The following is a 12225-nucleotide window of genomic DNA, read 5'->3' on the forward strand; positions in this document are numbered from 1 at the left end:
AGGCCCCTTATTAACTTAGTTTATTAGGGACGGCATTTTTGTTGCTATGCTGTGCAATAGTCCCCAGCTGACAGCCGGGGCAGCCCCTCGCTCTCCCTTACAAAGGAGCCTTGGCCAGTTCCAGTGTCACTCGTAGTGGTCAGTGCTGGGCAGCAGTGGCACTGCTGGGCACAACCCTGCCCTGGAGACCTCCACCAGGTTTGCAAGTCTCGCTGCTGCCAGATAAAGTCCACGGCGGAGGGTGGAAACCACAAATAACCCTTCCCTCTTCTCTAAATGTACTCAGTGCTTCTAGAAAGGGATGCAGGCAGCCACTCAGCTGCTGTCCCATGACATTAAAGTGCTTCAAACAAAACAGGGTGGATGGAGGTGTGATGCTGAGGCGGCTCCAGGGAAGGGGGTGTCAACTCAGGGCAGCAGCAGGAGGGCTTGGCTTGGGGTTGGGGACAGGCACAAGAGTGTCTGCGGTGTCTGGCAGCCCCAGGGCTTGCAGAGACAGCAAGTGAGCAGAACAGCCGCTCCCCTGGGGAAAATAAGCAGAAGCAGGACAAGAGGCAGCAAAAAAAACCCAAGGGAGCAAGTAGGGAGCTGAGCGCCCTTTCCTGGGCTAGACCTGGCTTTGTCAGGATGCTGCAAACATGGGAGAGATGCTGCCAGGCAGCAGCCTGGCCCCCAGCAGTGAGGCTTGCAGCCACCCTCCCCAGCCGGGCCCCACGGCCACCTCTCCTGGTCCCAGCCTCTGGCCCCCTCCCCAATCCTGCCACCCCACCAGGGACAGCCTACGAGGGGTCACATCCCAGCCCCAAGCCAGGGTACGTGCTGAAAGAGCCAGCGCCCCTAGATGCCTTCTGCCAGTGTATTGCTCCCCAGACCCTCGACACACTTCTTGCACGTACACAAGCCACACTGTCCGTCCAAACACCCCACCGCCACCCCACATCCCACCCATGCTAAAGTGGTGCAGGACACTCACCTGTGCCGTGGGCTAAGGTATCCCCCTGCGATGCAGAGGCACCTCCTTGGCTGACTGCTAGCCGCAGAGCGCAGAGCTCACCTGGTACCGCTGGGTCCGACCCGCAGAGCCGTTGGTTGTGGCAGGCAGCTCTGCGTCAGCAAGGGACCAACCCTTTGGAGCACCCCAGCTGCCAAGCCCCTCTAGCCCAGGCACCCCCACTGCAAGCAGGCTGCCTGGCCACCCTGCCGCGAGGCTTTGCCTGGCTCAGGGACCCCTCTCCCAGGGCCAGTGGGAGATCCACTGGGCGAGCAGACACCCTGCAAATGCCAGCTCCATCCAGGGGTGAGCAGCCAGGAGCAGGACAGCCCCGGGGGGTTTTATACCAGTGAGCCCCAAGCAGATCGCATATCCCTTAAAGAGGCATTTCAAGCAGCACCTCCCTGGAGGTGGGGGGGAACACAGTTAAAAATACAAACAACTGCGTAAAAAAAAATAAAACCAAATCCAGCAGATTAAAAAACAAAAACCCAACCTAAAAGAACAAACTGAGACAGAGGCTCGGGGGATGTGGTCAGAGGGCTGGCTCTTCACCTGCATCCCAACGGGTCTTGGGCAGAAGGCAGCTGCACAGAAGGCAGGTTGCGGTGCCACCAGAGTGAGGTCCCATGTCACCCCTAGAGGAGCACATGTGCCCCCCAGGAAGGCAGACCGGCAGCATAAGGAGGAAGCAGGGTTGGAAGTCTCGCTTACTGCATCCCCTAGCTGTGGGGATCTGCCTCCACCAAAACCCCAGCAACACCAGTCCTTGTGCGGCTGCAGCAGGGGCAACGCGCCTCTGCAGCACAGGCTGCGGGTGGAGGGCAGGGAAAGCAGCTCAGCACAGACAGCATGGAGAAGTGAGGCAGAAATCTGGCGTTTTCACCACTGCCACCTCCTCTGCTTTGATCCTGGAGCGAGAGCAACTGCTCTCTGGCAGTGTCCCAAGGCAGATGTGAGAAAGGGAGCTGTTAAATGCACAACCAACCCCAAACCCCCCCCCACCTTCCACGCACACAACCCTCAGCAGCAGGACAGGGGATCGGAGGACTCGGAGAGCTGACTCCCCCCTCCAAGGAGCAGATGTGGGCAGAGCTTCCTAGTATACAGCTGATGAGCAGAAAGTACTGACCCCACAGGGGACCCTGCCAGGAAGCAGGGCATGGGAACAGGCAGCACAGCCCTGCCTGGTCCAGCATGAACAAATGCTTGGAAAAGGCTCCTGTTTTGCCTGCAGGACAGGCAGGAGCAGCCACCTTTCCCCAAGCAAAGGCATTGGAGAGCGTGAGTAGTACCTGGAGCAGACCTGGGCGATGGGAGACACCCCTTCCCCAGCCCAGCACTACCGCATGGGGAAAAAACCAGATCCCTTCAAGATAGCGCTCCAGGCCTCGATAGTCCTCCTCATCTCCAGTCCATGTGGCTCAGTTTCTGGTGACAAAGGCCATGCATGTAAATAAACCCACAATCTGCTCCTCCACTGCAACTTGCTCATGTGGCTGCCACCATCTCCGGCTGCTCCAGCTCATCTTCGTAGTCTGAGATGTAAGACTCCATGCTCTGCTTGGCCAGCAGCTCTCTCCGGGCTTGAAGCCGCTCGCAACGGGGACAGCGGGTGGATTTGAAGCAGGATTTGTGGTAGCAGGCTTTGCACTCTGCAGGGAAGAACATTGCTGAGGGCTGCCAAAGGCTGACACAGACTGCCTGATGCCCTGCACCCTGGGCAGGGCTGCTCCAGGCTTGTCCAGGAGGACATTTCAAACCAAAGCCATGGCAGAACAAGCACCAGAAGTGAGGGTCCAGCACTGTTCTGGAAGCAGCAACAAGTCAGGGTCCCTGCACTGGCTTGCAAAGCCTTTGGGAACACAGGTGCAAGGTTTCCTGCTCCACACAAGGTCCCTCCCCAAACTTCCCCGATTCTCCAAGGAAACAGTGGAGTCACTGCCCCAAGTTTTCTCTGGCACTGCACCTGCCACGCCAAAGCTTGCCTGTTGTCAGGAACCTTTTCAAGCTAGTTCAGAGGCTAGTCTCAAGCTGCAGGGACAAGCTCTGCTTGGCCATTAGTACTGGGCGTTCTCAAGGATGACTCCTGAAGGGATGTCCTGGCAGGCAGGAAGGGCACAGGGACAAAGCCTTCAGGCTCCCTCTGCTCCACAAGGTCAGCTCCAGCCATCCAAGCAGGGGCAGGGGACATGCATGCAGGCTGCAGCCTGCCCTGTAACCACAGCAGAAGGGAAGCCAGGGCTCCCAGACACCCACTTGCTGTGGTCACAACCCGACTGCCCGCAGCTGCTGGGGCAGACAGCACACAGCATGGTCAGGAAGGGACCTACATGCTCCACCGTGCCAGCAGCTCTGGCCAAACACTGTTAAAATGCTGATCTGCTGCTGTGATAACATGATGCAGAGACAGGCCATGCACAGAGGCACTCTGGTCTGGCTGGCTCTGGCTCTGTAACTCTTGCTAGCACAAATGCCACTGAAACTGGAAGCTGACCTTCATGGCCCCAGGGTCTGTCCCCTACCTGTTTCTCCTCAGCATCTCACCTTCACATGTCTTGCACTTGTTGAGCTCAAAGGGGAAGATGATGTCGCCCTCATTCTGGCAGAACTCGCAGATGAAGCCCTTGGCTTGGCACAGCTGGAAGGAGAAAAGGTGAGGAACAAGCAGCTAAACGCTCCTCATTTCCCCAGCAAGCAGGGCAGGGCAGCAGGACAGAGCCTGGCTCTAACCATGCAGAACAGCCCTTCCCCAGCACGGAGCACAGCAAGACAGAATCAACACGTGTCAGGGGTGAGGGAATGGCCATACGGGCTACGTAGGAGCTCTGTGGAGCAGGCAAGAACAATTAGCATTGAATCAGTTAATATGATGGCTTCCCTGCATGTCAAAGGCCTCCCCATCAGTTATCTTTGCAGCAAAGCCTGCTCCCCAAGCGTGTGGAGCCATGCAGGAGGCAGGCGAGGGAGGTCTTACCATGCACTTCTCAACGTGCAGGCTGCCTGCCTTCAGGAGCTCCGTCAGTCGAGGCACCAAGTCCCCTTTCTTTGTGGCACTGAGGTCGCTCAGCGAGTAGAGGTGCAAATCCTCCGTCAAGTGGCCAGGTACTGCATCGAAAGCATCTAGGAGGCTGCAAGGACAGAGAAACCAGAGCTCAGAGGAAGGCGACTCCATTGAACTCCCTTCTCTCCACTGTTTCTGCTTTCCCCCCTCCTCCACTCCCTTCTCCCCCCGTTGCTCATTGCACAGGCTGCACATATCCCAAATTGTCATGGGACAGAACCAGGACAATGAAACGGCTTCATCTCACAGCCCAGGACTCACTCTTTAGCTAGCCGGCACGTCTTAAACATGTTCTTCATGTGGAAAAGCTGGATTCGCAGCAGCTGGAGAGGAAGGGGGAACACAAGAATCAATAAACAGAACGTGTTCCTTGGCCAAGCAGCTCTGCCCAGTTTCCTACGCTGGTGAAACCACTGCTGCTTCTCAGCTGCTGCTCCCCTGCTTCTGAAGTGTTTACACCATGCAGGGCAAAGCAGGCGCAACCACTGCTCCGGGAAATACAGTAAAGCCCAGCTGGACACCAGGCAGAAATTCCTTTTGAAATTCCTGCATTACTGGCCAAAGAACAGGAGGTGGATGGAAACCCATAGTGCTGAGGTTTTAAGCCTCAAAAACTGAAATACCTGCTTCTCCCCAGCTTCCCTGGAATATGGTTTACAATTGGCAGCCACCTACCTCACCCAAACCACACTCAGGACGGCATGGAAAGGGTCTTACCCACACTTGGTTAAGAGACTTCACTTTCCGGTACAGGGCAGGATTGATATCCTGCACATTGAAGAGCGGGTCACTCCAGATCTTGCTCAGCAGGTCTTTAGAGAAGTTGCTCACGTAGTACTTGCTGAAGTCCCACTTGCGCAGGATGCGGCTGGGGATGACTGTCTGTGCGTTCTCGTGGCAGCACTGGCAAAAATACTTCCCCAGGTACTCACAGTAGCGCAGTCGCTTGATGTAATCTGGCCAAACCCAAGCAGACAAGAGAGGTCAGCCGAGACACGTGCTCTACCCAACCACATACTGGGACTCCCAACATTCCTCAGCATTTCCAAAAATCAAGGCCATCTGCCTCGCTGGTACCTCCTCCAGCCCCAGAGTTGCTGGGGTCTGCAAGCACCCCTGCTGACTGCAAAAGCATTTGGGACCACAGTCCAGTCTCATGCAGCCACATCTACCCACACATTCAGGAAAGACAGCTGGTCAAAGAGCTCTGCAGCTGTACACACAGCAAAACCTGCTGGGAGCTTTAAGACCCCAACAGATGACTTTGCCTTAGAAGAGTCAACATCTGAAATGCCCTCCTAAGGACAGGCTGGCTGCTCTTTGCTTCTACCAGCCCTGTGACAACCTGGAGAAGGCTCCTCTGCGGGCGATGCACACGCATGTGCAGGCAGAGCTGGCAAAGGCAGCATACCACCTCCCCTGTGACCCTGTGCTGAGCTCCGCCACCACCCACCCACTGCATCTTCCCACTTGTTCACAGGTTCTTCCTCCCTCTCCAACCAGGGCTCAGGGTCCCAGCACTTACCAGGATCAGTCCGAATGCCACAGCCTGCACACCGGTAATTCTGCTTAGCCACGGCCACCTTCCTCCTGCTCAAAGACAGAAGGCAACACGCATGAGTCCAGCCCTGACAGCACCTGGCACTACAGGACCAGTCTGGATGGCAGAGATGGCCACATGCTTTGCCACTTAGGTGTGCACAACAAATCCAAGGGGAAAAGCCCTGGTGTGCCCTGGTGCACACCAAAGGAACTCACTGCAGACTGGCTCCATCTCATAGCACCAGCTACCAGTGGTGAACACCCTCAATTTGCAAGGCTCAAATCAGGGGAGCATTGGCAGTCAAGCGGGAAGGAGAGGATAATCATCCTTTGTGTTGGCGGAAAAGGGTTGGAAAGGGCAGGTCCCCAGAGAGCCTTTGGCCATGCAAGTCCTTACGTTGGGGCTGGGTGAACATTGAAGATAATCTGTGGTCGTGGTGGGGCCCACTCCAGGTTTCCACGCACTCGAATCCTCAGCTTGTAAATGTCAGCGTGTTCTCCATCGTCGGGAGAGATGGGCAGAGAGTCAGGGATGGGCAGGAGCTGGGAATGGCAGGCAAGAGGGTCAGATCCCTGCGTGGTACCGCAAAGGCAATGCACCCAGCAGGCTTGCCAGAAACCTGCAACAGGCATGAAGCTGCTGCTCCAGCAGAATTGGGGCTGGAGAAGGGACGTCCCCAGGGATGGGCACTCCGCTGCAGGAGGTTGTGGTGGCAGAGCCCCCCCACTCAGCTGCACCCATCTCCAGAGCCCAGACAAAACCGCTCCTCCAGCTCCACAAAAGGATCACGAGGACTAGCAAAGCCCTTTGGCAGGTGGCTGAAGCCAGGGGTTTGGGTGCAATCCTTGACTGAGGACTCACACCCCTACCTTCTGTGGGGCGTCGTGCTCAGGGACCAGCCACTCCAATTCAGAGGCAGCCGGGAGCTGCATGCCCTCAAACTGCTTCAGCAAGCCCATCGCCACAGCCTCTGCTGAGTTGGAATTGAGGGAAGAGTGGGATCTAGACAGAACAAGGAGTTGTTAGTAGCAGCTCTCACACCTGTGCCCTCCTCACAACCCCTGATGCTGGTCCCAGCTCAAACTGAAGATGCTCTCTTCAACTCTGGTACTTTATTTCTGCACTGCTACGCAGGTTTAAAATTGATATACATGACTGATTTCTGTCTTTGCAGCTGCCCCCAAGCAAAGCTGGTTAATGGCACAACTGTTTAGAAAGGCAAGCAAAATCCCGTACTTAAAACCTGTGCCTGTTTGCAGGAGAAGCTGCAAAGTGAGAGCCAGTGTCTGTACAAGCCAGAAGTAACTGCTCCCCCAGTACAACCCTACGCAAGAGGCTGCTAAGCACAGACACAGCTTTCTATCTCACCCAGTGAGCAGAGGGGTCTCTGCATCCCCGAGGGGGTTTGCTTTCAGCGCATTAACACAGCAGCTGTGCTTAAAACACGTTGTGACTCACCTCCCCACAGCCCCCACCTCTCCACCCCAGGCCAGTACTGGAGAAGGACTGGGCACTTCACGCTGAAGCTGCTGCTGCACTGCACAGAGGGTTTGTGAGCATCGCCGTGTGTCAGCGCTTCCACCTCTGGGTCACAGCACTGCACTGGGGCTGGGGAGAAGGTGGCAGCACCATGTAGTCTAACAGGCCATCCCAGCTCAGTGGGGAAGCGTCGGAGGCTCAGAACCAGCAGCAAGTGAGCAGCCAGTCCAGGTGCTCCAGGTTGTCCAGATTCTCTCCCCAGCCTCTTACCTACTGGGAACTATGGGCGTCTCTCCTGACACCAGTCCATATCATACCAAACTCATGTGACTATCCTGATCATCCCAGGTGCTGCTTCCCAAATTTGAGACTAGGACCCAGTGCCCCACTGCTAAGTGAAGGGAGGGAGTGAGGGAGGGAGGGATGTCCACTCCAGTGCAAAACAGAGCTGATGCACATGGAAGAGCAGAGTTGGGCAGGAAGGGGAACTTGGTACCAAGATGTCTCTCCATGAGATGAAGACGTACATGGACTCTGAGGAGAGAAAGGACTTCCTGCTGGAGTCTGGATTCCTCTTGATGTCTGCATCTGAATCACAAACAGAGAAGGTGGAGCAGATGGGGCAGGGCAGGTGGATAAACTAATATCAAACCAAAGCGTTACAATAAAACTCATCAAACTGTTCAAAAGCACGTGAACTACAGCATCAGCTTCTACCAAGTGGCACTGAGCAGCAAGGAGAGGTGCAGTCTAATCAGTTACCTGTCAGAGTTACAATGGAAGGACACGGTGGGATGCTGTGAGAACAGTGAGCCTGGGGTTTGGGGGAGACAAGTGGATCCTGGTACAGGTCATACACCAAGTCCTAGCAGTGGCATGGCCTGAAACAGTATGCACACAGGAGCTAGGAGGGCAGGACAGCAAGGTTAGCAAGAAGGTTTAGTGGCTCTTTACACACAGTACAGGTGCTACAAGGGATTAGTGACGGGACGCACAGCTCTTCTATTTGACTGCAACCTGTAAAACCAGACGGTGGCCATGCCACAGCTTGTCAGCGACTGCACAGCTGGGGCTGGCAGCCTAAGCCCAGCACTCCAGAGACACGTCAGCATCCATGCAGAGAGTAGGCCAGCAGCCACAGGGGCCAGCCCTCTGCAGAGGCAATAGACCCATCTCCCACGAAGGGACGGGTCCAAGACAAGGTGCAGGAGACTGGGGTGCTGCTCCCTCCATCATCTCCCCAACAGCCCTGGGCTGCCCCACATCCCTCCTTGGTGCCAGCCTCAGGTACTGGACAGTATCCATGGTACCTCCATCACTCATCTTTCTTTCACTCTGGCAGGTTAAGCCAGTAGTTCATCTCAGCGGTGGAAGGACCCTGGAATGGGAGACTCTTCCAGCAGTACGAGGCAGGCAGAAATCCTACTTCACTGCTGACAGACTCCCAGAAAAGGGAAGGAGAGTGTGCAAGGGGAAAGTACTACAGGTCAAGACACAAGAGAGGCCAACCTTCAGCCCAACAGGTCTCCTGTTTTGTACCTCTGGGGAGCTCTAGGAACAGGGTCTGCAGTGACCACTCTACCCCCAAACACGGGCTTGCAGCTCCCTCTGACCCACTGGTCCAGCGCCTGGCTAGGAGATGCACAGTTCAGGATCCCTGCTCCTCCACTCCAAGCAGGTCAGCTGCATGGACCCACACAGAGCCCACCCGATCCCAGCCAGGTACCAACTACATGCTGAAGCCAAGGGAATCACAGCCCGGCTGAGCAAACAGTGCTGCCCCGTGAGACATCAGCTCCCCTAGGAAGAACAGGACTGTCCTGGCAGCAAGGGGAGCAAGTCCCAATCCTGCCTGACAATTTACAAACTCACACTTTGGAGTTCAGGATGGATGCTTGAGCCTCCTTGTTTGACATCCACTGGTAAAACAGGCAGAGTAAAGCAGCCTTATGCTAAGAAACCCACATATCTACATCATGCAAATGGACTTCTAGCTGCAGAAAACAGGGAATTTAGGCAAACATAGCCTCCTGACCACACAGGGCACTGGCCAGACACACCTGCCACGCTCTGGTGCCTTTGGCTTTGTGCAGGAAGGTGCCGCATGGTCCTAGACTACAGTGAACATGAGCGAACAGTGGGGCACAAGCAGCACAGGTGGGCCAAGTGTTATAAGGAGGTAGAGCTGGCATGCTCAGGCAGTGGCATCGTCTCCAGGATGGCAGAGGGAGCCACATTTGACCATAGGCTCCTGCAGAGGGTAGCACTGGGATCCTGCCACTGCTTGCTTCCCAACCTTAACTGCAGGCACTCCCCAAAAGCCTTGTTAGCTGCCCAAAACGCCTCTGCTGCCAATGCTATCACCGCTGGGATAGTCCCCAGGAGGCTCGTGAACAGCCCCCAAACCCAGGGACATCACCTCAGTCCCTGTATGCCAGCTTCAGGCCAGGATGAACCCCCCGGGACGTAAACACAGGACACAGCCGCGCTGGCCGGGAAGCTCTGAGCACCAGCGTTTTGGCAGGAGCAACACGTTGGCACTGAACACCTGACAGGAGAGATCAGCCACAGCCATGTAGGCTGTTCCCTTGCTAAAGCAAACAGGGAGCACGTGAGAGTTATTTAAATGCAGCCAGCAAACCAGAAGGATTATCTAGTAGTACTGTAAACAATAAAAAACCTAAGTAAGACCTGGCTCCACGTGATCCCCGTCCCCAGGGCCTCCAGCGTGAACAAACTGCCTGTGCCCTGTCTGCTCTCACTACTTCTCCCTCCAGGACTTCCTTCTGGAAGCATTCTTCTCCAAGTCAAGTCTGAGCAGCACGGAAAGGGTTGGCTGTGGTTCAAATCAGGGCTATGGCATGCCAGCTCCACCAAGCCAAGCCGGGTAACGCTCCCCAAGGCACCTGGGATGGAGACCTGGTCCCACACTGTAGGGGACTGTGCTTATCCAGCCCAGGCTCAGCCTCCAGCAGCTACACAGCCACAAAGCTGTGCCATCGCCCTGCCGAGCCCTGCTCTAGGCAAGACAGTTCTTCACCACAGCAAGCACGTTTGAAACGTCCGAAATACTGCATGGCAAAACACCCCAGGGGATGGAGCCCATGGCAGAGCTCCTCTGCCTCCTCCCTGCTCCATCCTGCCGTGCCATCCTGCCCCGGCTCTCCTTGCTGACATCTGGATGATGCTGTTCACGGTTCCCACGTCAGGCAGATTTCTGAGAAGTGTGCACGTGCACACACACACACACCTTGCACACACACGCACGCGTGCCACAGGGGAGCACTGCGGGGTACTACCTGAGAACAAGGAAGCCATTGACACTGAGAGGCCGTTCTTGGACATTTGAATCAGGTTAGATCCATCGTTACCATCTGTATAACACGGTGATGACAAAACAGTTGACTTCAGTGCCTTGGCCAGGCCAAAGAGAAAGGGCATAATACAAGAGCAGCACTCGCATGAGAGAAGTCCAGAACTGAATTCACACGCCCCTCTGTGGGCTTCAAAGCTGAGCCCAAAATCTAGCCCTCAGGACTGAAAGGAGCACTTTGCTATCAACAGTCAAGAGGCAAGAAGTTTATAGCTGGAGATGGGACTGCTCCATCTTCTTTTTAAAGTCAGTGAGATGGAGGTACTGCTGAGAAGTCATCCACCTTGGAGGATGAACAAGGCTCTGAAGGAAAGGGACACCCAGGGACCCAGACAGGTCTCCCGTGGGTGGCAAGCTTAGCCACCCAAGAGGTAAGTGGTCAGAGCTATGGCTCCTTCTGCCTGGGGAGGAGGACAGCAGGATGGCAGCTCTCCCACCTCCCTCTAGCTGTGACAGCCGCTACGCGGGCCAGGCAATGACATGGAAACCACCTACCAGCCGGAGGCACTGAATGCTAGAGGGTTACAAAGGATTTTGAAGGAAAGTCATGCCAGCACATGAGGGAAACTGGTTGCTCTGCTCATGCTCAGAATTCAGCCATATGTTTGGGAAAAGCCATCCTGAAGGCCAGAGGGACATGCTCTTCTTCAGTGGGACTGACCTCAACACAACCACACCGAGAAGTCTGTCTCTATGCAAGAAGCCACCACAGTCATCCCCTCCTACCTCGGATCTCGTACTCTTCCACATCCTCCGTGGAGCCGGAGTCAGAGAGCCGCATGGAGCCGTGGGAGCTGAACTGGGACCCGCTGTCTGTTGCCATGAGACCTGGGAGAAACACCAACACAGCCAGGCCATCAATGAAAGTGGTCTGAAGGGTCACTGAGAGCTAAGGCAGAAGTTGATAGACAGGTATGGCCAGGGCAGGGAGGGATGGAGATCAAGAATGGAAGACACTGTGGGTTCAAAATGAAATTACCTTCCATAACTCAGTGCCAACAGCACACAAATGTTATCATGTACAGTATCAGACCCATTATGGGCTCCAATAGCAGCAGAGCTTCACAAATCTCTGCAGCACCTTGGTAGCGGTATGATTGTTTCCCATGAACGGGCAGGAAGGCAGGGTGCTATAAGGACAGGCAACAGACGGAAAACCCACTAGCTGGTGAGCCCAAAACATCACCCACTGTCTGAGCCCATCTCCTGGCAGGTAGGAAACAGGTGTCTCGTGCGGATCTGCTGACGCCGAATGCGAATCTTTTGTTTAAGCTCCTGGATCTCCTTGTCGCTGTCTTCCTCCTCCTCCTCCAGCTGCCGGCTCATCATGTTGCATTTCATCAGCTCAATGGCAGCGATCAGGGACTCTGAGATGCTGAAGTGCGCATTCTCCTGCAAGACAAAAGCATAAGCATTCAAGGCTGTACACAGAGAAACTAGGAAGGACTTGGTAAAATCTTGTTCCCCACCTGTGACAGCAAAGAGCTTATTACTCATGGAGGGCAGCAGAAATACCTTAAGCCCTGTTGATACCACAAAACCTGACTCTTCTACGAGGACCTAAAAACTAAAGCTTCCTTGGGCACCAGAATACTCACAAAACACAAGGGGCAACCTACAAAGGGGACGTGCAACACGTCCACTCTGGGGAGTCAGCACGTGTCCCTGAGGAGCTCTAACACGTTGCAGATCTGCTGTGCACATGCTGGATGGGCAGATATCAGCTGCCAAACACCAGAGGAACTCAGCCCTGGAGTTCTGTGCACAGCTCTGTA

At 55.3% G+C, this 12225-nt stretch overlaps 1 protein-coding gene across 8 annotated transcripts in view; it reads right to left on the reverse strand.

The window, feature by feature from the left end:
- Window positions 1-5: 5 nt before the first annotated feature.
- The window catches only part of RUBCN (rubicon autophagy regulator), a 32373-nt gene continuing 20153 nt past the window's right edge, over window positions 6-12225 (reverse strand). For 6 of the 8 annotated variants that reach the window (XM_040612576.1, XM_040612571.1, XM_040612572.1 and 3 more), the window contains 12 exons: window positions 11641-11842; window positions 11177-11278; window positions 10377-10451; window positions 7605-7665; window positions 6468-6600; window positions 5995-6140; window positions 5581-5645; window positions 4773-5011; window positions 4317-4378; window positions 3969-4122; window positions 3539-3632; window positions 6-2646 (listed from right to left, as the gene is read on the reverse strand). In XM_040612576.1, the coding sequence (XP_040468510.1) occupies window positions 2483-2646; window positions 3539-3632; window positions 3969-4122; window positions 4317-4378; window positions 4773-5011; window positions 5581-5645; window positions 5995-6140; window positions 6468-6600; window positions 7605-7665; window positions 10377-10451; window positions 11177-11278; window positions 11641-11842 (1497 nt within the window). In that variant the 3' untranslated portion in view covers window positions 6-2482. The remainder of the gene's footprint in view (window positions 2647-3538; window positions 3633-3968; window positions 4123-4316; window positions 4379-4772; window positions 5012-5580; window positions 5646-5994; window positions 6141-6467; window positions 6601-7604; window positions 7666-10376; window positions 10452-11176; window positions 11279-11640; window positions 11843-12225) is intronic. The other 2 variants (XM_040612573.1, XM_040612575.1) reach the window with 1 other exon arrangement.

Source organism: Falco naumanni, chromosome 13, assembly GCF_017639655.2.
Source record: "Falco naumanni isolate bFalNau1 chromosome 13, bFalNau1.pat, whole genome shotgun sequence".
Classification (NCBI taxonomy): Eukaryota; Metazoa; Chordata; class Aves; order Falconiformes; family Falconidae; genus Falco; species Falco naumanni.